This window comes from Vulpes vulpes, chromosome 16 (genome assembly GCF_048418805.1).
Source record: "Vulpes vulpes isolate BD-2025 chromosome 16, VulVul3, whole genome shotgun sequence".
Taxonomy (NCBI): domain Eukaryota; kingdom Metazoa; phylum Chordata; class Mammalia; order Carnivora; family Canidae; genus Vulpes; species Vulpes vulpes.
The window spans coordinates 1251513-1276279 of NC_132795.1; the positions used below are offsets into that span (position 1 = coordinate 1251513).

Below are 24767 nucleotides of genomic sequence, written 5' to 3' on the forward strand. Positions count from 1 at the left end.
TCAGTGCCCATCACCCAGTCACCCCAACCCCCCCACCTACCTCCCCTTCCACTACCTCCTGTTTGCCAGAGTTAGGAGTCTCTCATGTTCTGTCTCCCTCACTGATATTTTCACTCATTTTCTCTCCTTTCCCTTTATTCCCTTTCACTAATTTTTATATTCCCCAAATGAATGAGACCATATAATGTTTGTCCTTTTCCGATTGACTTATTTCACTCAGCATAATACCTCCCAGGTCCATCCACGTTGAAGCAAATGGTGGGTATTTGTCATTTCTAATGGCTGAGGAATATAGACCACAGCTTCTTTATCCATCATCTTTCGATGGACACCGAGGCTCCTTCCACAGTTTGGCTACTGTGGACATTGCTGCTAGAAACATCGGGGTGCAGGTGTCCCGGCGTTTGACTGCATCTGTATCTTTGGGGTCAATCCCCAGCAGTGCAATTGCTGGGTCGTAGGGCAGGTCTATTTTTAACTCTTTGAGGAACCTCCACACAGTTTTCCAGAGTGGCTGCACCAGTTCACATTCCCACCAACAGTGCAGGAGGGTTCCCTTTTCTCCGCATCCTCTCCAACATTTGTGGTTTCCTGCCTTGATAATTTTCCCCATTCTCACTGGTGTGAGGTGGGATCTCATTGTGGTTTTGATTTGTATTTCCCTGATGGCAAGTGATGCGGAGCATTTTCTCATGTGCATGTTGGCCATGTCTATGTCTTCCTCTGTGGGATTTCTGTTCATGTCTTTTGCCCATTTCGTGATTGGATTGTTTTCCAAAGACCTTTTGGAAAAAAAAAAAATGTTTACCTAAAATAAAATTAGAATAATACTTCTCTAGTTAAACCTGACATTTTACATGTAGTGGATGAGTAAGTGGTTGGAGGACATTTACTATCTTGTGCTTCTCAGAAATTTCCCACGATCTCTCTTCTCTGGCATCCAGGAGAGGCTTACAAAGCATAAAGCATGTTCACTTGTGGATGACACACCCAAGGATGGCGTTTTTTACTACTGGGTTTGGCCCTCTATCCCCATGTTCGAGTGTTAGGAGTTAACTTTCAAAACAAAGGTGAAATCATTTAACCCACCCCACCAATCCGGCCAATTAGGTAGTCCTCAAACCTCCCCCTCTAAATTCAGACTCTGCTTTACCTGTAGATAGTTCAAAGCCCCCTTACATAGGACACAACATTCACTCCCCTGAGCAGCCTCACGGAAGGGGATCCAAAGGCCCTTCATCTTCCTTTTAGAAGATTTTATGGCAAGCTTTTTGCCTCCTTGCAGCCGAGAAAGCAAGACAGGTCACCAGCAGCTCTATGGGAGCCAAGAGAACTCACCCAGGGAGTCCTATTCATGCCACACCTGCTCAAACGGGGATGGCCTGATCCAGAAACGCGGCCTCAGTGTGTGCCACCAGGATCTCCATCAGTAAAAGGATGCAGGCTTCAGTAAGTTGGATTAAGTGTACCTCCCTGAATGGGTCATCCAAGATGCCTACCTTAATGCCAGCTCTTTGAACATAAAAATATTTCAATTTTTAAAAAGGGAGGGGTGGCACCGCGGTGGCTCAGTGGTTGAGCGTCTGTCTTCAGCTCAGGTTGTGATCCCAGGATCCTGGGATAGAGCCCGCATCAGGCTCCCCCCACCCCCTAGGGAGCCTGCTTCTCCCTCTGCCTGTGTCTCTGCTTTCCTGTGTCTCTCATGAATAAATAAATTGAAAGATTTTTATGGGGGATCCCTGGGTGGCTCAGCGGTTTAGCGCCTGCCTTTGGCCCGGGGCGCGATCCTAGAGTCCTGGGATCGAGTCCCACGTCGGGCTCCCTGCATGGAGCCTGCTTCTCCCTCCTCCTGTGTCTCTGTCTCTGTCTCTCTCTAATGAATGAATAAATAAATAAATAAATAAATACATAAATAAATAAATCAATCTTAAAAAAAAAAAAGATTTTTATGGCAAAAGTGTTGTCAGTTTTAATATTTCTATTCTCAATTACCAAGTCCCATTTTTCTTGTTAACTCCTGGGAGTGACTACTGACAAACTGAAACTAAAGATTATTACTCTTGCCCAAAAATGAAAAAGCAAGGAAGGAATTTGCAGTTGGAGGATTACTGAACTCAACCAAGACATGCTCTTAAGATTTGTCCTCTAGAAACACAATGTGTCTTAGTAAAATACTTAGTGTGTGGTACACAGTAGCTATGATTATGATTATGGAATACTAAATTGATAAATACATACTTTATTTTTCCATTAACATTGATGAATGTAAACTTTTTCAGTTAGCTGCTTCTCCCTTGGTTTTTTTTTAAAGTATAAAGTTCACCTTGTATCTGTTTTACAGAAACTGAGTAACAGTGAGATGAACTGGTACACAGACTTTTAAACCTAGACAGAATTTAGGGATCATTTAAATACCTGCCTGTGATAAACTGTACTTTTACATTTCTAAAGGTGAAGTTATTATTTTAGCTAAAAATCATATTAGAGACAAAGTTCACCAACCCGAGTATGTCAAGTTAAACTACAATGAAATCTACAGTGAAAGAGGGACTTCTGGGCAGCCTGGGTGGCTCAGCGGTTTAGCGCCACCTTCAGCCCAGGGCGTGATCCCGGAGACCCGGGATCGAGTCCCGCGTCGGGCTCCCTGAATGGAGCCTGCTTCTCCCTCTGCCTGTGTCTCTGCCTCTCTCTCTCTCTGTGTCTCTCATGAATAAATAAATAAAAATCTTTTTTAAAAAAGTGACTTTTTAATTGGTATTAAAGTTCACATAAAATATATATTTGAATTATGGTGATACCTCAAAGCTAGCTAGGAATAAAACTGTACAGGTTATATAAAATAATAAAATCAAGGACCTTATAAAAAATTTACTGGAAAAACATCAAAAAGACTTTGACAAGACAAAAATGAAAAAAAATCAATCATGTGATAAATATTTGTTTAATTTTAGGAACTCATTACTAGAAATAAGACATTTCTTTACAATATGAAAAATGCCAAACTTTGAACATCTTTGACATTTATCTCATTCTCTGGCTCACGAATTTCGGGTTCCCACAATTTTGGCAGGTTAGCTGGCAGTGATAGTCTTTTCAGCTCTTAAATTCTCTTTGGGCTTGGAATAGTCCCAGGGCCGTCTATTTTCAGTGAATCCATAGAGTTTCCTAAGTGCCACTCGAGCTGCTTCCTCTTCTGCAACAAGGACCGTTTCCCCAGGTCCTTCTGCAATCAACTTTTTATCACTAGAAAAAAAAAAAACAAGAGTAGTCTAAAATTACCCGTGATCATAAGACACAGTCCACAAATCAGTTATGGTTTTTAAAACTTATTTTGGCAATAACATCTACCAGAAGTAACACAAGAGCTTTGGATATAGTATCTTTTTAATATTAACCAGTTTTGTTGCAAATTCATTACATACAGTAGTTAGAAAAGAAGTATTGACATTTCCATAGAGATATAAACTCCCTAGGTCCAGTATTTTTCAAATCAAAAACTCAAGGCACATCTAAGTAACTATGGGTTTTTTGTATTGTGCTATTGGTGAAAATTTAAAGAATATACAAAAATCTTGCTATAAAAAACTTGAAACTATTATAAATATTCATGAAAAATATAGCTACAGTATTTTTAATTCATTTGAATCTGTGATGTGAGGGAAAATTTTATGGAAAAAAATTGTGCCTTTCTGGTTTCTCATCTAAACTTTAAAACAAATGAGAAATCAGTTCTATATTTTAAATTAAGAGCTTTAGATCTGTAAAACTTGGTAAGATTTAAGACATTATTTTATACACTATAATCCACTCTAATTTAGTCCCAAAAGATACTGAGGTAGCACAGTGAACACTTAAAGAAAAATGAGCAAAACTACACAGGTAGAGAAAAACAACGTGGAAGGAATTTGCTAAGAAACATTTGCTATGGCAGTAATTTGAAATGAAACAAAGAGGGATTCCTGGGTGGCTCAGCGGTTTTACCGCCTGCCTTCGGCCCAGAGCGTGGTCTTGGGAGTCCCAGTCCCTGCATGGAGCCTGCTTCTCCCTCTGCCTGTGTCTCTCATGAATAAATAAATAAAATCTTAAAAAGAAAAAAAAAGATCATATAGATTAAACTTTACAACAATAATTATACACATACATATTTGTAATAGTACGGAATAGAGAAAATCATCTAAGTGAATTTCAAGAACAAAATGTTGATCATTTAAAAATTGATCATTTTTAAAAATACTTTTAGGCAAAATCTAGGAAAAACCTAAATAACCCTGCTAGCCAAAGACAACCACTGATAGGAATAGGGCAAACTCTGTCGTTTAAAAATAAGAGATCATTCTTCAAAATTTCCATGTGTCACTAAAAACCCTTTAAACACATCACCTGTCCTAGCTGTACTATATTCTATCATGGGCATTTATCATTTTTTTCTTACTGGATACCAAAGTTATCTCTAATTTTTTGTCTATTTTAAAAAACGCTATTAGTTCAACAACTGTTTATTGACTACCATGTCCTAATAACTGTTCTAGGTATGGAGTATAAAGAGTGACAACAAATGAACATCTTTGTTTACACATTGTGATGCATCCTGGAGAGACACACCTGAAGTGCGAATACCAATCAAAGGACACGAAAAATTCAAAGACTTGGCGTTCTGTCCAAATTACTGACATAAATACTGTACCACTCTTCTTCTACTAGGAGTATATGAACTGCTAATAAAGGATGGTTTAAGACTTACAAAGCTGGTAAGCAAAAGAGGAACTCATCACTTTGCTTTGCATTTCAATTAAAACTAAGGTTTAAACTTTTTACAACACTGTCCATTTTCTCCATTGTGATGTCTTCCATAAAATCCTACATCATATAAGGATCAGAAAACTACTTACCTAAATTTTAATCTAGGTCTCTTAATATTCAGTCAGGCAAGCCAACTGTTTACTAACAAAACTAAAACATTCTCAACATGGGCTGATTTATGTATTTTGATGGACAACTAAGCCCTTCCTTTTCCAGTCCTAGGCTCAGCTGAAGCTATTACAGGTGTGGAGTGGGGTAAATCTCTAACACTTATGAATCACAACTTTTATTTTTCTACAGAAATATTTAGATTAACATGAAATTCTTATTTTGTTGAAATGAATGAAATTCTACAATGCAGAGTTGGTCAACAGCTACTATGAGCAAACCACAGATTACTTACTTTCCCCTAAGACTGACCAACAGGAAAGGAAGTGGTAAATAGATAATCAGAGGACTGAGTTTAAATCTGTTAATACAATTAGAGCTAATATTAAGCAACTGTGAAAAGTCAGTTTTTAAGGCTTCCAATCAATGTTATGAAGTTAAGATTACAATTTTACTAACCAGTATAAGCCAACAAAAAACACAGGCAGAGCTGTGGTGCTTCCAGACTGCCTGGTAAGTCTAGATTCCGGAGCTGAAATATTCCTTTTCTTCAGTTCTTCTACCAGTAGCCCCATGGGATTTATTACCTTCCAAATCTCAAAGAGTTCTTTTCCAGTCATCTGAGTAATTAAGAAGTCCTGCATATAAAATACAATTTATACTTTAAAAGCAATATAAAGAAAAAAAGGACCATAAATGTACGCTTTTAACAGAATTGTAAGACTTATTGGGAACTGAAAAAGACAAAACGTACTGTTCTTTTTTATGTCCATATAGTTTTCCATGGAAGTTTTATTACAAAAATCATAGTTGTCGCAGACAACACGACACTCTGACCAGAGTACTCAAAAGACTCTACCAAAAAACTGCTAGAACTGATACACGAATTCAGTAAGGTCTCAGGATATGAAATCCATGTCCAGAAATCTGCTGCTGCATTGTTACGCACCCATAATGAAGCAGTAAGCGAAATCAAGGAATAGATCCCATTTACAACTGCACCAAAACCCTAAGATATCTAGAAATAAACTGAGCCACAGAGGTAATAAAGATCTGTACTCTGAAAAATATGCAACACTTACAATGACAAAAAGAGATGGGAAAACAATCTATGTTCATGGTATGGAAGAACAAGTATTGTTAAGATGTCCATACTACCCAAAGCAATCTACACACTCAGTGCAATCCCCATCAAAATACCAGCAGCATTTTTCAGAGTTAGAACAAACAATCTTAGCCAAAGCAGTTTTGAAAAAGAAAAGCAAAGCTGGAGACGTCACAATTCTGGGCTTCAAGTTATGTCACGAAGCTGCAGTGATCAAGACCGTATGGGACGGGGGACCTGGCTGGCAGGGTCAGTTAGGCATCCAACTCTTCATTTCAGCTCAGGTCATGACCTCAGGGTGTTAAGATCAACCCCAGCGTCAGGCTCTGTGGTGGGGATGGAGCCTGCTTCCTCTTCCTCTCTTTCTGCCCCTCCCCACACCTCAAAATGAAATAAAGATAAAATAATTTGAAAAATAATAATAAATAGGCCCTCAACTCTATGGCCAACTAATACTCGACAAAGCAAGAAAGAATATCCAATGGAAGAAAAGACCATTTCTTCAACAAATGGTGTTGGGAAAATTGGACAGCAACATATGAAAGAATGAAACTCTACCCTTTCTTACACCATACGCAAAAATAAATTCAAAATGGATGAAAGACTTAAACGTGAGATTGGAAACCATCAAAACCTTAGAGGAGAACACAGGCAGCCACCTCTGTGACCTCGGCCACAGCTGGTAATAAAAAATATTTATCATCTGAAACCAACATAACGATATACGTTAATTACACTGGAAACAAAAAAATCTTAATTTACAAGTTCTCAGTAGGGGATTTTGAATCTTTTAATGCACAGATACAGAGTTACCTTACGAGAGACATACGGTTACTTACATCTATGTATAAATCCCTGGCTTATTTGCAATACAGAATAACCAACTGTAAGGTGAAGGAAAAACAATCTGAATGCCTAAGATGTTAGTAGGAACACAAAAAGAAATCTAGGGCAGCCCCAGTGGCCCAGCAGTTTAGCGCCGCCTTCAGCCCAGGGTGTGATACTGGGGACCGGGGATCGAGTCCCGTATCGGGCTCCCCCCATGGAGCCTGCTTCTCCCTCTGCCTGTGTCTGTGTCTCTGCCTCTCTCTCTCCCGCTCTCTCATGAATAAATAAATCTTTAAAAAAAAAAAAAAAAGTCTGGATTTTTCTGGCCATCACCTATGCCTCCTATTTGTTCCCTACAGGTTTCTGGTCTTACTAGTACATTATTAGAACTTTCAGTAGGATTGTAGGTTGAATATTCTAATCCTATTTCCCTAGAAAAGGAGATAGCGTAAAGAAATGATGTTTCTAAAACGCACATGACGGACACCTGGGTGGCTCAGGAGTTGAGCCCCTGCCTTGGCTCAGGTCGTGATCCTGGAGACCTGGGATTAAGTCTCATATTGGGCTCCCCACAGGGAGCCTGCATCTCCCTCTGCCGGTGTCTCTGTCTCTCTCTGTGTCTCCCACGAATAAATACATAAAATCTTTAAAAAAATAAAAATTAAAAATAAATAAAAAATAAAATGCAAGTGAGGTGATGCAGTTGGTTAGGACTGACTCTTGGTTTCGGCTCAGTCGTAATCTCATGGTGGTGAGATCGAGCTCCACACCGCGCTTCAGGTTCAGTACAGAATCTGTGTAGGGCTCCCTCCTTCTTCCTCTGCCCACCCCCCAGCATGCATGTGTGCACGCTCTAATAAATCTTTAAAAAAAAAAAAAAACACCTTTAGGTCTTTCTCAGAATTTGGTAGGAAGAAAAGCCCACATGTCACCTTCTAAGATCACATTAACAAAGAAACAGCAAAACTTTTCCTTCTGCTCATCTAATGCATTGTAAGCATTACCTACCCTGATGAAAAGAGCAGTCCTCTCAGGGCCACTGCTCTGCAGCAGGGCTCCAATTACTGCAAAGAAAGTCTGCTGTAAAACAGGCGGGGGAACTGGAAATTCTGCACTCAGGGTCAACTGCTCCACAGCCAAGTTTCTGGCCACATGACACACTACTTCCTCACCGGTGAGAAAGTCAACAAGACTTTTAATGCCTTCAGTGGGTAAGTCTGGGTACGCATCCTCAAGAAACTGTGTGAGGCAAGTTTTCGAAAAAGATGTCCCTTGTTCAGAGAGTTCTTGATTATCTTTAAGATTCAGAAGGACAGCTTCTTTTTCTATCCCAAGGTTTTGGCGCTTGGCCTCCTCGCTTTTAATATAGCAGCTATTAACAAATGCAGTTTTGAGAAGATCTAAGGAAAAGGTTTCCTGTAACCGAGGTCCAAATGCTTGTATTTCAGCATGGTAATCCCAGTTGGGCTTCTCTGAACTGAAAAGTAAAACAGAAGACAGTGAGAGATGGTAAAGAAAACAAGATGTTACAATGACGCAAAACCTTTGTGTTGCAATTTTACTGATTAAGGAAATTAAAACGACGGAGTTTCATTTTAACACCACGCTTTGATTTTCTGAAAGTTAAAATTCAAGTCAGATGATTCCTTGTGGTTCTTTGCTATATTACATGGATTCATTTTCCCCTTGGGCCAACGGCCACATTAAAGAAGTTCTTCAACATCAGAAACTAAGCCGTTAGTTACCCTACCTTTCAGATTCTTTATTTCTGCTATTACCATGGAATTATGCTTTATACCTAGGTATGAAATAGGAGTTATAATTTCACAGGTTCACACTATTAACCAAAGTATTCTACAGTTATCTCTTAAGTATTAAAAAAATATTTAGGGATCCCTGGGTGGCGCAGCGGTTTAGCGCCTGCCTTTGGCCCAGGGCGCGATCCTGGAGACCCGGGATCAAATCCCACGTCGGGCTCCCGGTGCATGGAGCCTGCTTCTCCCTCTGCCTGTGTCTCTGCCTCTCTCTCTCTCTCTCTCTCTCTGTGACTATCGTAAAATAAAAAATAAATAAAAATTTAAAAAAATGTTTAAAAAAAAATATTTAAAAGATTCTACTTATTCACAAGAGACCCAGAGAGAGGGGCAGAGACACAGGCAGGCAAGAAGCAGGCTCCCTGCAGAGCCCCAGGCAGGACTCAATCCCAGGACCCCAGGATCATGACCTGAGCTGAAAGCAGATGCTTAGCCACCCAGGTGCCCCTAAAAACACTCATTTAAATCAGTGTCTAGGGATCCCTGAGTGATGCAGCGGTTTGGCACCTGCCTTTGGCCCAGGGCCTGATCCTGGAGACCCGGGATCGAATCCCACGTCGGGCTCCCTGCATGGAGCCTGCTTCTCTGTCTCTCTCTCTCTCTCTCTGTGACTATCATAAATAAATTAAAAAAAAAGAAATTAAAAAAAAAAATCAGTGTCTAGGGCAGCCCTGGTGGCTCAGCGGTTTAGTGGCACCTGCAGCCCGGGGCATGATCCTGGAGACCCTGGATCGAGTCCTGCGTGGGGCTCCCTGCACGGAGCCTGCTTCTCCCTCTGCCTGTGTCTCTGCCTCTATGAATAAATAAATAAAATCTTAAATAAATAAATAAATAAATCAGTGCCTAAATAATCTAGAAGCATTGCAAGTACGTTAAAAGTGCATAATCATTCCCCAATAATGCCTAAAGGTTTTTAAAAAAAAAAAAAAAACAATAAAATCCGAATAAAACGTTCAGGTAAAAACGGACAGTAAAACACGGAGACCTCGGTCGGGAGCCATAGGACGCATATGTGAGCCGTACGGATCCTTAAGCTTTTTTGCGACCATAAAGGCCTTAACACGACCCACCGCACAAGGATCCAAGAAATGTGAACACAGACACAGCCTCGTGCCTATTAGGACGACTTCGCGTTGCTTCGAAGGGCTCAGAACTCGAGCAGGCGAGTATACTCCCTCCTGATAAACGCACCCACGGGTTCGACTCCTGCGGGGGCGGGGCGGGGCATCGAGGCGGCCACCAGGACCTCAGGCTGCGACTCCCCAGGGGCGCGGACTTCACAGCTGGTCGCTGCTCACCGGCTGCAGCCGCAGGAGCAGGGACGCCGGGACCCCACGCCCGGAGGCGGCGCGGGAAGGCCCCGAGGTCGGAGGTCGGAGGTCGGAGGTCGGCGGGAGCCGGCAGGGGCCTTCCCCTCGGCGCCCGGGGGCTCCTGGGTAAGCGCCCGCCTGCGGCCCGGGGCGTGACCCGGTCCCGGGGGCGGGGAGCCTGCTGCTCCCCCTCATGGGGACAGAAATAAACTCTTTAAAAAATAAAATAAAATAAAATAAGGATGTTTTTCTCTGCGGGAGTCCTGGAACAGGATTAAGCAGAAACACGCTTGTTTACGCCGCCGCCCCCCCCCCCCCCCCCCCGGCTCCTACCGGCGCGCGGGCGGCGGCGGGCTCCGGAGCAGGCGCCAGCGCTCTAACTCCTTCTGGAAGCGGAAGGCGGCGCGGAAGCCCTTCTTCACGCCCCGAACCGGCGGGACGAGCGTGGGGGCGGCCGGGGCCAGGAGGCAGCGAGGCCCCCGTACCAGCAGCCTCCCCAGGCCGGAGGCCATCGCAGGGCTCCGTTAAAAATAAAAGGAAGTTTTTAAAAAGGGCAATGGAGGGCGGAAGGAAAGCAGCCGGAGCGGTGTCGCGGGAGCACACGTCCCCCTCCCCCCCCCCGGAACTGGGCGGGGCCAGCGCGAAGGACGGGGAGGGGCCAGCGCGAAGGGCGGGGCGGGGCCAGCGCGAAGGGCGGGGCGGGGCCAGCGCGAAGGGCGGGGCGGGGCCAGCGCGAAGGGCGGGGCGGGGCCAGCGCGAAGGGCGGGGAGGGGCCAGCGCGAAGGGCGGGGAGGGGCCAGCGCGAAGGGCGGGGCGGGGCCAGCGCGAAGGGCGGGGAGGGGCCAGCGCGAAGGGCGGGGCGGGGCCAGCGCGAAGGGCGGGGCGGGGCCAGCGCGAAGGGGCGGGGCGGGGCCAGCGCGAAGGGCGGGGCGGGGCCAGCGCGAAGGGCGGGGCGGGGCCAACACGAAGGGGCGGGGCGGGGCCAGCGCGAAGGGCGGGGCGGCCGTTGGGCCTGACTGCGCAGGTGCGAGCTCTGCGCCCCGGCCACCGAGGCTCCGCCCCGGGGCGAGCCCTGCGGGGGAGCTCGGCGCGCAGTGCGCGCGGGGTGTTGCTTGGACCTTTCCTTCCTCATTAGCACAGAAACCTGTTTCACTCTCGATTTTAAGAAAACAAAGGCTCAAAATAAAAAAATAATAAAAAAGGAAAACACTGTTTGTGGACATATAGTTTCAAGTGCCGCAGACGCTGCAGGAGCAGGTACCCAGCGGGTCTCCAGGAGCCACAGACCCAGGGCTGCTGGTTTAACCGAGGTGCAAACTCCTGACAGCACAAACTTTAAAGCACGCAGAAAGAGGACTGGGAAACAATACACCAAAATGAGAACAGTGGAATAAGCCCTTTTCCCCCCCTTTATCTTGCACTCTTGATGGAGACTTTCTTACCAAACTGCTGATGTAAATGTCTCCATCTAATACTCACAAGGGGAGGCCCGCCCTGAGTGGCACGACCACCTGGGCTCCAGGCGGCACCTGGCTGGGCCCCTGTGCTTGGAGGCATCGCTGCCCCCACTCACCCAGGTTGGGCTCCTGGCTAGAATCTCTAATGTGAGGGGCACTTGGGTGGCTCAGGGCATGATCCCAGGGTCCTAGGATGGAGCCCAGTATCCGGCTCCCTGCTCAGCAGGAAGTCTCCTTCTCCTGCTGCTGCCGCTGCTTGTACTCTCTTGCTCTCTCTGTCAAATAAATAAAATCTTAAAAAAGAAAAGAAAAAAAAATCGCTAATGTTAGGCTCTAACAAAGATTCTCCCCTTGATCAAACTTGAATCAGGCTCCCAATTCAGTCCAGAAAGGATTCCCCTACCCTCAGTATCTGATTACCCTTAATCTCCAATCAAATTCATCACCAACCACCATCCCCAGGTATTAGGTGATCATTCCGGCCTGCCTCCTGGAAAATCCTGTCAAGTTGGTTTAGCTAGAATCCTGCCCCCTACCTTACCTTTGATGTTTCTACTTAGTTCAAGGTTCATTGACAACTCCCAGCCCCCATGGCTATAAATTTCCCCTGGTCCATGCTGTATTTGGAATTGAGCTCAGTTGTATACAGAGGTCTCTTTTCCCTTATTGCAATAGTTCCTGAATAAAATGTTTTTTTAAATTATTTTTAAAAGATTTTGTGTATTTATTTTTGAGAGAGAGAGAGAGCAGCATGGCGGGATGGGGGGGGGGCGTAGGGGGGGTGCAGAGGGAGAAGTAGACTCCCTACTCTCCACTGAGCAGGGAGCCTGAAGCAAGACTCCATCCCCTGACTCTGGGATCATGACCTGAGCCCAAGGCAGACACTTAATGCTTAATGGCCCGAGCCACCCAGGTGCCCTGAAATCTGTTTTTAACTATTGTGTAGCTCTTGTTTTTCTTTGATAGATGATACAACTCAATTTAAGTCTCATAGCTTAACCTTTCAAAAGGGAAAATCTGAGTGGTTCACCCTAGCCTATAAAAGGCTTCTCCCTTTGGGGAGGAAGAGAGGAAATAGGGGGTTGGCACACAACATAAAACAAGCTGATGGATTTCTGGGTGAAGCAAATTCTCTAAGAAGGTACAAGAGAAGATCATGATTAGTATTTGTGTTTCAATGATCTATACTACATGTGAAAAAAAGAATATCCATTGAACATTAATCAAATAAATAGAAGAAAGCACAGGGGACTGTTATTTCTGTAATAGTCCATTTATTGGGGGAAATAACCTAATAACGTAGTTGAAGCAAATAATGTTATGTTAAAATGAGGTGTCTCTGTATTGAGAGTTTCTCAGTAAATACAACAATGAGAACATTGTCTACGAAACCAAAAATGTAGGGTCTCAGGGAGTTTTTACCACTAACTAACTCACAAAGCTGAGGAATTAACCAGTTTTTAAAATTAGTTCATGAATTTGTTTATTTATTCAGTAAACCAGGTGCTAAGGGGATTTCTCAGTTCTATGACCCAGGCCCAGAAAACAGGGTCTGGGTCATTTACATCCCCTTGTTTATGTCCCTTCCGATCCGGAGCTTCTGTGCTCAGTATAGGCCTCTCTGCTCCTCAGTTGTGCATACAAAACTCCCGCACCTCATTGTCTGCTAATACCTCCACCTGGACATCTGCCGCACGTCGAGCTTCATACCTCCAAAAGTGAACTGCCTGTCTTCTTGCCCAAACATCTCCCCCCGTTTGGTAAAAGGGCCACTCCATTCCTCCAGTTGGTCATCCCACAGATCCCGACTCCTCTTTCTTTCATACCCCATATCCAATAAAGCTCATTGGCTCCACCATCCAGAAATGTCTCTAGACTCTGCTGCCCTCACACCACCTGCACTCTGTGCTAAGCCATCATCACCTCTCAACTGCTTTATCTTATTAGCCTTCCAACTGACACCCATGACTTAAGACTGAAGGCAGATTAAAGCAGTTTCCTGTACTCAAAGTCCTCCACTGGCTTCCCGTGTCACTTAAAGTAAAAGCCAAAGTCATTACCGTGGCCTCAGGACTCAACATGTCCTGTCTGGTGACCCTTCTTCCTCATCTCTCTGTACTCTTCACTCACTCTGCTCCAGCTACACCGGCTGCCCTGCCTTCCCTAGACAGCCCCGGGCAGGTTCTCACCTCAGGGCTTTAGCACTTGCTGTTTCCTTCTCCAGGAGAGGACGTCTTCCATATTTCTACGGGGTTTATTCCCTATTCTCCCTGTTGGCTCAAATGTCAGCTTCCCCATGAGGCCTTCCCTCAGGCTGCATCCTCTGGAAGCAGATGCTGAGGCAGAGGTTGGCGTGCTGAATAGTTATTATGGATTCACAGCTGTGAAGAGAGGCAGATGTAACAGGATTAGGCAGGAGAAGTCAGCTGCAATACAGGCCCCACAAGGCGTCATCCAACCTGGCAGAGAGCTCTGTCAGCGGGTCCTGCGCTATAGGGACGTGGCCAGGCTTCTGTATCCTGCTCTCATGTAGTTACGGAATTTGGGTGCCCCATGCAGGGCGTGGCTGAGCCATGGTGGCTCTCAGCCTTGAAGGGGTCTGCAAGCTCTAGACTGTGTGCTGACCACCTCCCTTCCTTTTTTTTTTTTTTTTTAAAGATTTTATTTATTTATTCATGAGATACACAGAGAGAGGGAGAGAGAGACAGATACACAGGCAGAGAGAAAAGCAGGCTCCATGCAGGGAGCCCGACGTGGGACTTGATCCCGGGACTCCAGAATCATGTCCTGAGCTGAAGGCAGGCGCCAAACCGCTGAGCCACCTGGGGGTCCCAAGACCACCTCCCTTCTATGAAGGCGAAATTGTACGGTGTATCTTGGAATCTTCCATGTCGCCCCATTTAAAGTTGCAATGCCCTCTATCATCTCTATCACCCTCCACAGTTTTATTTTTTTCGCTGCACTTAACACCTTCTAATATACGATGTAATTTAGTTATTTATTTTATTACGTGGTTCTTTCATTGGAATATACATTCTAATGGTAGCGCAATTTTTGTGTCTTTGGAGCACAGCTGCATTTAGAATGGTGCCCGGCTCATAGCAGGCACTCAATGAATTTTGTTACTTGAAATATTTGTTACGTGAAAGCAGCCGTTCAGTAGCCTGTCTAGTCATCACATGTGAAAGCCTTGCAAGAGCCCTGTCTTATTCGTCTTGTCAGCATATGGTGCTTAGTAGGTGTGCAACACGTTTAATAAGTGAATACATCTATGAACGACAGTTACATGAAACACAGATGTAATCTAAAATCCATTAGCTATATTAGACAATAATGAGAAACAGGTAACATTAATTCTTAAAATATCTAACACAATATATCTAAATTCTATCATTTCAACATGTAATCGATATGACAATTATTATTGAAATATCTTATTTTAAAAAAAATTTTGTTTTGCACTGAGTCTTTAAAATTCAGTGTGTATTTTGCACTTATACCGTAACTCAGTTTTGGATTGGTCACGTTTTAAGTTCTGGATAACGGGATCCCTGGGTGGTGCAGTGGTTTGGCGCCTGCCTTTGGCCCAGGGTCTGAACCTGGAGACCCGGGATCGAATCCCACGTTGGGCTCCCGGTTCATGGAGCTGCTTCTCCCTTTGCGTGTGTCTCTGCCCCTCTCTCTCTCTGTCTCTGTGTGAGTATCATAAATGAATAAAAATTTTAAAAAAAAGTTCTGGATAGCCCCCTCTGCAGCATAGCTGTACTGGAATCCTGCGATTCGCAAGGCAGAATAATACAGTATGTGGAAGGGGGGTGTGGGTTGGAGAGGGGAGGTCTCCGACGTCAGTGATTTTCTGGGCCCTCATCATGACCCTTCAACTTAGTAGCTTTGGATGCTCTGTGGCCCCAGAGGCACCAGCCACAGCCACAGATGAGCATGTTGGGTCGGTTGCTCATCAGCAGGAGGAGGCCTATCGCGGGATGCGTGGGGCGTTGGTGGTCGGAAGGACTTGTTGTGGGGTTTGGGTTGGTATTAGATGATTTCAGAGACAGTTGAAGGAAGGCCTCTGCTCTGGACTGGACTGGAAGCTGTCAGGAGACGGGATCATTCATTTTGTCCGGAGGGAGAAAGATTGGGCAGAGGGTCCGGGTGTCATTGGCCAGGAGGCAGGGGTCACTCTTGTCAGCTCTTGGTCGTGTTTGTGGCTTGAGCAAGTCCGTGTTTCGGGGGTTCACGTGGGGCCGCGGGGGGCGCCGTGGGAGGCCTCCGGGCTGCAGAGGCCCGGCCCGGGCAGCTCCCGGGGCACCGGGGCACCGGCGCCGCTTTCCTTCCTCTAGCGGCTGCTCCGCCTTAACCAAGCAAGTGCTGTGACCTCGCCTCCCTCGGGGGGATCCGGGAGCGCTGGTCTCTCCCTCTCCAAAGCCGTCGTCGGCAGCAAGGAAGGCAACCGCGGGAGGGATGGAGCCAGGCCGCCTCCGGGCTGCACCACGCGGTGCTCCCTCCTCCGACCAGGGGCCGCACCTGCCGAGCAGCGGCCCCGCCGGCTCCCGAAGGCTCCCGAAGGCTCCCGAAGGCTCCCGAAGGCTCCCGAAGGCTCCCGAAGGCTCCGGCCGGCCGGGCCGACTCCCCGAGGCTCCCCCGGCTCGTCCCGCCCCGAGCCGGCGCCGTCAGCCCCGCCCCTGGGGCCCTCCCGCCCCGCCCCGCCCCGCCCCTGGGGCCCTCCCGCCCGCCCCGCCCCCGCGGGATTTTGGCTGCGCCGCTTCTCCGGGCAATACGGGCGCGGGCGGCAGCGCTCGGGGAACTACGGCGGCGCCCCCGCGGCCCGGCCCCGCGGCCCCGGCGCGTCCCCGCCCGCCCGCCGTCAGCTGATGGGCCCCGCGGGAGGCCGCCGCCGCCGCCGCCGCGAACATGGCGGCCGAGATCCACTCCAGGCCGCAGAGCAGCCGCCCCGCGCTGCTGAGCAAGATCGAGGGGCACCAGGACGCCGTCACGGCCGCGCTGCTCATCCCCAAGGAGGACGGCGTCATCACCGCCAGCGAGGACAGGTGGGGCCGGCGGGGAGGGGGCGGGGAGGGGGGAGGGGGGAGGGTGAAGGGGGGAGGGATCACGGCCCGGGATCCCTGCCCCTGCCAGCCGGGACCCCCCCCCCCCATCCCGGATCCCTGCCCCTGCCAGCCCGGACCCCCCCATCCCGGGATCCCTGCCCCTGCCAGCCCGGACCCCCCCATCCCGGGATCCCTGCCCCTGCCAGCCCGGACCCCCCCATCCCGGGATCCCTGCCCCTGCCAGCCCGGACCCCCCCCCCACCCATCCCGGGATCCCTGCCCCTGCCAGCTGGGACCCCTCCCCAGCCCGGATCCCTGCCCCTGCCAGCCCGGACCCCCCCCCAGCCCGGATCCCTGCCCCTGCCAGCCCAGACCCCCCCCCAGCCCGGGATCCCTGCCCCTGCCAGCCCGGACCCCCCCCCCACCCATCCCGGGATCCCTGCCCCTGCCAGCCCGGACCCCCCCCCCACCCATCCCGGGATCCCTGCCCCTGCCAGCCCGGACCCCCCCATCCCGGGATCCCTGCCCCTGCCAGCCCGGACCCCCCCATCCCGGGATCCCTGCCCCTGCCAGCCCGGACCCCCCCCCACCCATCCCGGGATCCCTGCCCCTGCCAGCTGGGACCCCTCCCCAGCCCGGATCCCTGCCCCTGCCAGCCCGGACCCCCCCCCAGCCCGGATCCCTGCCCCTGCCAGCCCAGACCCCCCCCCAGCCCGGGATCCCTGCCCCTGCCAGCCCGGACCCCCCCCCACCCATCCCGGGATCCCTGCCCCTGCCAGCCCGGACCCCCCCCCACCCATCCCGGGATCCCTGCCCCTGCCAGCCCGGACCCCCCCCCAGCCCGGATCCCTGCCCCTGCCAGCCCGGACCCCCCCCCAGCCCGGGATCCCTGCCCCTGCCAGCCCGGACCCCCCCCCACCCATCCCGGGATCCCTGCCCCTGCCAGCCCGGACCCCCCCATCCCGGGATCCCTGCCCTTGCCAGCCCGGACCCCCCCCCCCACCCATCCCGGGATCCCTGCCCCTGCCAGCTGGGACCCCTCCCCAGCCCGGATCCCTGCCCCTGCCAGCCCGGACCCCCCCCCAGCCCGGATCCCTGCCCCTGCCAGCCCAGACCCCCCCCCAGCCCGGGATCCCTGCCCCTGCCAGCCCGGACCCCCCCCCCACCCATCCCGGGATCCCTGCCCCTGCCAGCCCGGACCCCCCCCCACCCATCCCGGGATCCCTGCCCTTGCCAGCCCGGACCCCCCCCCCACCCATCCCGGGATCCCTGCCCCTGCCAGCTGGGACCCCCCCCCAGCCCGGATCCCTGCCCCTGCCAGCCCGGACCCCCCCCCAGCCCGGATCCCTGCCCCTGCCAGCCCAGACCCCCCCCCAGCCCGGGATCCCTGCCCCTGCCAGCCCGGACCCCCCCCCACCCATCCCGGGATCCCTGCCCCTGCCAGCCCGGACCCCCCCCCACCCATCCCGGGATCCCTGCCCTTGCCAGCCCGGACCCCCCCCCACCCATCCCGGGATCCCTGCCCCTGCCAGCTGGGACCCCCCCCCAGCCCGGATCCCTGCCCCTGCCAGCCCGGACCCCCCCCCAGCCCGGATCCCTGCCCCTGCCAGCCCAGACCCCCCCCCAGCCCGGGATCCCTGCCCCTGCCAGCCGGGACCCCCCCACCCAGCCCGGGATCTCTGCCCCTGCCAGCCGGGACCCCCCACCCATCCCGGATCCCTGCCCCTTCCATCCGGGAGCCCTGCCCAGCGCCTCTGCAGCCAGTAACCAGCCGCCCCCAGCCTGGGATCCTGGAGGCCCCCCCATTCCAGCGGGGACTCCCTCTGCCGGCCGCCCCCGGGGGGGGGGGGGTGCGTCCCCTTGAGCCCCTCCAGGCAGTGCCCCCCACAGCCCGGCCTAGCCTGGGATCCCTGTCCTGCCCTCCTTTGTGGGGCTCTGCTTGCTCCTCGAAAGCTTTGCGACCTCTGGGGCGGGAGGAGGGCTTCAGGGCCCTTGGCTGTGGTCGGTTCCAAGCCTCGGAGCCTGGAGCCAGGAGCCTGGTGGCAGGTCGCCGCCGCGGGTCGGGTGCCAGGGATTCCCTTGTCTCCGCAGACCTCCAGGAGCTTCCATCCCTTTCTTCTGCTTTATGCTGCCTTGACAACTCTTTTTGCACAACACGGGGTCCCTAGATCAGTTTTTTTTTTCTTTACAGCTGCAAGAACCACCTGAACTCTTACTTATCACATAGTTGTTGTTTTCCTAAAGGGGACTTATGTTTTATAAGGTTTGCTTTTTCTTTGAAAGAAAACATTATTTTCCACCATTAATGGAAAACCAGTATCACTTGCCCCAAAGAATTCAACTCAGCTAAAGCACATAGCTGTGCGCCTAAAGTCATCTCCTTCTTGTGCTAAGACAACTTGCCCACCACACTTTGGGAATCACTGATCTGATCCGATTCTCTCACTTCATCCAAGAGGAAGGACACGGAGGCCCTTGGAGAGTCACAGAGATGCTGGTGAAGCCGGAACGCAACCCAGGCTCCAGCTCTTTGGTCTGCCCAGGGCTGTGTGATTGGATTGAAGAGAAATTATTTGCTTTAAAACTTTGGTGTTTTTAAAGCCCTGAATGTTTAAAAGGTTTGTGGCTTTACGGTGGGAATTTGGAGGAAATGACTGATGTTTGCCAGTGAAATTGGGTTTCCTCCCACAATGAGTGCTCTTAAACGGTGAACTCCAAAAGTCCTAAGGCCTTCTGGAAGGCGGCAGGTACTTGCCGTGTCCCCTTAGAGCGGACGGCACTGTCCCGCCGTTTGTAGGCATAGAGCTTCTGAAGTACCGTTGAGGGCCTGTCCTGATTGGGAACCGAGAACCTGAAGCCCCCGGTGCCTCGTCAACTTTGTGTTTTGCTTTTTGAGTCCATTGTTTTATGAGCAGGCAGTGGCCTCTCCAGCTCATTTGCAGGGAGCTGACCTCAAAGGAGGAAAGGAGCTATTGCGAGGACCTAGCTGCTGCTTTGCAGAAGCAGCAAGGAAAAGAGACAAGAAGGGAAGGTGGAAAAAAGGCAAAAGGGCGAAGGACACCATAATGATATTTGCACATCATGAACTTGGATGCAGACAGCATTTTATAAAACTTAGCTATCTCATGCAGCAAAATATCGTATTCCTGACTCACGATGTCGGGTGAATTGCCGAATGTTTGCGATTACTGGCCAGGAGCAGTGCTGATAAATGTTTTATGGAAAGTGATTACTTAGCTGCTCGGGGACTGGAATGTTCCGGGGGAGCCTCAGATCAGCCTAGTTTTCCCCGGAGCCCAGCAGGGCCCTTGCCGATGACGGGACCAGGTGAGGGGTGAAGCCTTGTGTTTGTAATTTGTGTTTCACGCCCCTGGAGCTTCCTTGAAGGCAGGATGCTTTTTAGCAGGTGCCTTAGTTCATGAGATTTATGGAAGCCCGTGGCTATGGGTTTTTTGTCGTTGGATATGGTGGTGTATCTTTAACATTGTCATGAATATGTGCCGTACTCTTTAGTCATTCATTCATTCATTCATACCTTCATGCACTCATTCATTCATATATTTAGAGATACTGTACCTATTGAGTGCCAGGCTTAGGGAATACAACAGGGATCAAAAGTTATAGCACTTGCCCTCCTGACTTCTGATTCATAGATATTTATGGCTCTTGACCTGATGGAACCAGCATATTAAGGAAGCAGAACTCTGACCACCCTTATTCATCAGACAGGCATTTATTAGACACTGTGTGCTGGACCTGTGGGGTAGAAAGACAAGTGATGCCAAAATCTGTTTCCGAAGGGCTGGACAGACTGGTGACATGATGGCTCTGTGCTGTCAGCTTCCAGGGCGTTGGGGAGACACAGAGGGGAGCATGTCCTTGAGGGCCAGGGTTTAAGGACAGCCCCAGGAGATGTCCCTGGACAGAGCAGTGGGCTGTGGGAAGGAGAGGGGCACATCCCTGTCCCAGGCAGGTGGAGAGAGCAAGGGGCAGTAAGGGAGCACGGTTACTTGTAGGTGACCAGAGCAAAGGGTATCTGAGTGGCCGCAGCAGGACAGAGTCCTGAGAGCTGGAAGGCCTCGTCTGGTTGTGGAAGGGCCTTCCTCGTACGCCAGTGTGGGCTGTTTGACTTCAGTAAGAAACCATCAGAGATTTCAAAGCAAGTGACAGGACCCGAGTTTGTACTTTGGAAATAACAGTGGCTAAACCTTTTAAAAGTCCCTTCTCTCAAAAAATAAAAATAAATGAATTAATGAAATAAAATAAAAGTCCGTGCTCCCTACTGGTGCAGAGTTGGACCTCTGTATGGGGCTGCATCCCTCTCACGTTCCCCGCGAGGTGGGGAGTACAGGCACCTCCCTTGTCGTAGCTCCAAGATTCAGTGTGTTGTAAAAGCCGAAGGTGGGCTTGTTCTGCTGGTTGATTCGTAAACTGGGCCTGAAAACTCCTTGGTGGTAAAACCTGACCTGAAGAGATGGGACCGTGTGTAGTCTTTATCCCGTGCGGTGTGTCTGTCCGTCTTCCCGCAGAAGCAGCTCTCCTGGGCCCCCAGAGTGTTACGGGACAGACGGTGGGTGTGTGCCTCCCTCCGATGGCAGTGGGCCTTTGACAGTCTAGGAGACCAAGGCACAAAGATGCTGAAGTCACTGCCCAAGGCCTAGTAGCTAGTAAGTGATTGGGTTGAGATTTGAACCCAGGTGCGACTAGGGGGCCCTATTGCGCATTTGGAGAAACTGAATCCAGTCGGTATCCATCAGCGATTGACTGTTCTGGCAGCGGGTGTGACGTGCTAGGATTCCACCTTTGGCTATAATGCAGCGATCCTTCCTTCCTTTTAGGTTTTTGGTTTTTTTGTTTTTGAAGTTTGTACCTTTTCTAATATAACTTGTGCTGTAATGCTCAGAACGGCAACTTTTAAATTTAAAGTAGGCTCCTGCTAAAGTTAATTCACTTGGTAAAAGTTAAAAGCAGTGAGAACTGGCGTGAGAGCATTTTGAGAGGAAAAGTGAGATGTGAGGGTTGCCTAAAGTTATTGCCCATTTTTCTAAACTAGGCCTGTGGTTCTCAACAAGGGGTGATTTTGCCCCCACAGCGAGATGTGGCAGTCTCTGGGGACATTCTGGTTGGCAGGACTATAGGGGGGATTGCTGGCATCTAGAGGGTGGAGGCCAGAGATGCTGCCCAGCATCATGTAAGGTACGGGACAGGACCTCACAACCACAACTAGCAGCTCCAGATGTCAGTAGCACCGTGGTTGAGACAGCCGGGGTTAGGCTCAGTGTACTTACTTCTCTGGTCTCCCCAGACAGCGGTTCTCAAACCTGAGCATGTATGAGAATCAGATGGAGATTGTGATTGAGCGAGGCTGGGATGGGACCCCAGCGTTTGCATGTCTTCCAGGTTCCCAGTGATGTCGATGTTGATGCTGCTGGTTCAAAGTGACCCCACTTTGAGAACCGCTCTTCTACACGAGTGTTGTGGGCCCGGTGTTTGCCTTGCAGGCCCACGAGGAGCAAATACTTTGTCCTCTGTCCTCTTCTGTGTCCTTTTCCGGGATATATTTGCCTGGAGTCAGTTACCTGTACCCGTCTATTTCCCATTAAAACCAAACCGTGTGGGACACGTCTGAATACACACCGTCCCCTCGGGGAGTGTTAACCCGCTGCAGAATGCCCAGCCTAAGCCCCTCGCACCAGGAGTCACTAGTAATGCTTTGGGTGCCGAGCTTTGGGGTCTGAGCAGAAACCGTCGGAGTTCCTGCCCCGGAGGGGTCAGCAGAAGGTGGCACTGCTCCCCTGTGTGCCTGCCTGTCCATTCTGTTAAGGGCCTCATTACCGCACTCTTGTTACCCTACACCTGAATGTGTGTTTTTAACTTAAGTTTGCAGTTGCCTGAACTTGGGAACTGGCATTTTTGAACATGCCAAGTATGCTGCATTTGTAAAGCTTAAGAAAAAAATATTCTCTCCAGTCAGGACGCCTGGGGGGCTCAGCGGTGGAGCCTCTGCCTTCCGCTCAGGGCGTGACCTGGGGGGTCCAGGGATGGAGCTCTGCATCGGGCTCCCTGCAGGGAGCCTGCTTCTCCCTCTGCCTCTGGCTCCGTGCCTCTCATGAATAAATAAATAAATCTTTAAAAAAATATCGTCGAATCAATAAAGTAGGACTCTCTCTAGCCAGGAAACTGTAAAAAGAAAAGTACCAAACCTGGGTGGTAAGTTGTAGAATTTGAACTACAGTAACCATTTTCCTGATAGAGGAAACAGAAAGTGAGACTCAGCTTTCTGAACAGAAGTGAAATGTGCTGAGACCTTGAGAACCCATTCCCAGGACACATTGCCCTTTGATTTTTTTTTTTTTTTTTTTTTTTTTGCTGTGGACTGCACCATACTTTTAGAATCAGTTGAAGCATAGAATTTTTAAAAGAAAAAACGTCATGATAAAGCCACTGCGTGTTACACTATATGCTGGCAAATTGAATTTAAATAAAAGATTAATTAAGTTATTTATAATTTTTTAAAAAATATTTTATTTATTTATTCATGAGAGACCTAGAGAGAGAGAGAGAGAGAGAGAGGCAGAGACACAGGCAGAGGGAGAAGCAGGCTCCATGCAGGGAGCCCGACGTGGGACTCGATCCGGATCTCCAGGATCACGCCCTGGGCCGAAGGCAGCGCTGAGCCACGTGGGCTGCCCAAAATAAAATATTTAAATAAGAAAAAAGAAATAAGGCTCCATCCTGCCATCTTCATTTTTGGCAAACAGTTTGAGGATGAGCGTGCTTATGCTTTTGCCCTGATGCAAAACTGGAGGCCACCATTGATTTCCGCCAGAAACTCACTTGTCTGGCCTAAGTCAAACAAAGGCAGATCTCATGTGTTTTGAAATATTGTAGGATGTTGCACTTAGGCTGGTAAACAGTAGCAGTCATAGAAATCCAACTTTTAAAGTGTGGCATCTGCTTTTCTTGCCGTTGTTATAAACCAGCTTTTTATCCTGATACACTTGTTTCCTTTCAGATGTTTCTAAGCACATTAAGGTAGTTTGAGGGAAAAATTATATATTTTTAGCTGCTCACGCGGAAGTCATTTTGAATAAACAACCTGAGTTTTTAAAGTGTTACGCTTAGGAGAAAACCTGGCATAGCTGGAAGTTGTTGGCTTACACATTAAACTGGGGTGTTCACTGCCGTGTTTTTGTCATCACGCGGTGCTGAAAAGTGGACTCTGTTAGAAAACAAAACGGAGAAAGGAGAAGGAGGAAGGATTTTTTTCCTCTTGTTAGAGTGGCCCTTCGTCGTGAGGATCGTTTTCTTTTTATGGCACGGTCGAGAGCCAGTTCTGGATCCAGAAGGCCCGAGTTTGAGTCCCAGCCGTGTGACCTCAGGAAAGGTTGCTTGGTCTTTCTGTGCCATAGCTTTCTTATCTGTGACATGGGGACAGTGCCTACATCAGGGTTTTGTGAGAATTAGGATAATTAATATGCAAAGTGCACTGAACAGTGCCCAGCACAGGGAAAGCAGTTTGCACGTGTTGTCTGTTATTATTTCCTATGTAATTATTTTAATCTCATCAAAAGCTAAAGATGTTTGCTTGCTCTGTGTGCATGTGGAAATAAAAAAAAATTTTTTTCTGTATGAAGTAGGACAGTAACCATTTGGGGATCACTTAGAAACCTAAGTTCTGGTAACTGTCTTTGAGTCGTGCCTTCTCATCATTTCTGTATCGGTCACTTACAAGTCACATCAGTCGTGGGTTTTCCCTCATAACACCTGTGCCCTGCTGTGTTCAGGCCACCCCTCGGCCCACGGATTCCCTAGGAGCACCGCTGACGTTAGCTCATGCTCGTGGCCACGATTTATTGCAGTGAAAGGATACAAACAGCATTGGTGGAAGGAAAGGCACAGAGGCCGCAGGAGATCAGCGTGAGCTCCTGTGCATCTTTGCCCCGTGGAGAGACCCACAGGAGGGGCTCCATCCCTCCGCATTGAGTTATGCCCCCTCGGGTACAGCTCTGTCGACCAGGAGGCTCAGTAGAGACTCTGTACCCACCGCTTTTATTGGGGGCTGGCCGGGTAGGTGCCCTCTGCCTGGCGCTTGCCGAAATTCCAGACTCCCAGAAGGAAGCAGATGTGCGCTGGTCTCAATGTTGCTAGCTTGGGTGAATCAACAGACAGACCTGGAAGGAAGAAAGAAGTGTGGAACAGCTCTTCCTCACTGCCTCAAACTGTACTTTTTTTGGATTTGGTTTAACCCTGCGTTTTAAGACATCTAGGCTATGGATAGAGCTTGAACCTTTTCT

General features: G+C 49.3%; 2 protein-coding genes across 2 annotated transcripts in view; one reads left to right on the forward strand and one right to left on the reverse strand.

Moving 5' to 3' along the window:
* Positions 1 to 2925: 2925 nt before the first annotated feature.
* Positions 2926 to 10594, reverse strand: MRPL44 (mitochondrial ribosomal protein L44). The gene is made up of 4 exons (XM_026002065.2): positions 10299 to 10594; positions 7850 to 8318; positions 5368 to 5546; positions 2926 to 3243 (listed from the first exon to the last, which is right to left on the reverse strand). The coding sequence occupies exons 1-4, from the start codon at positions 10475 to 10477 to the stop codon at positions 3072 to 3074; spliced, it is 999 nt and encodes a 332-aa protein (XP_025857850.2). The 5' UTR covers positions 10478 to 10594; the 3' UTR covers positions 2926 to 3071.
* Positions 10595 to 16260: 5666 nt separating this feature from the next.
* The window catches only part of WDFY1 (WD repeat and FYVE domain containing 1), a 44637-nt gene continuing 36130 nt past the window's right edge, over positions 16261 to 24767 (forward strand). The window contains exon 1 of the mRNA XM_072742177.1: positions 16261 to 16470. Coding sequence (XP_072598278.1) covers positions 16334 to 16470 — 137 coding nt within the window. The 5' untranslated portion in view covers positions 16261 to 16333. The remainder of the gene's footprint in view (positions 16471 to 24767) is intronic.

What these genes read in the sequence shown, in the direction of transcription:
- MRPL44 (XM_026002065.2), bottom strand. Translation starts at nt 10,477, where the DNA reads ATGGCCTCCGGCCTGGGGAGGCTGCTGGTACGGGGGCCTCGCTGCCTC. An exon ending in GGACTGCTCTTTTCATCAGG is followed by an intron (nt 5,547 to 7,849) that starts GTAGGTAATGCT and finishes TTTTATATGCAG; the next exon opens with GACTTCTTAATTACTCAGAT. An exon ending in TTTTTTGTTGGCTTATACTG is followed by an intron (nt 3,244 to 5,367) that starts GTTAGTAAAATT and finishes TTTTTTTTCTAG; the next exon opens with TGATAAAAAGTTGATTGCAG.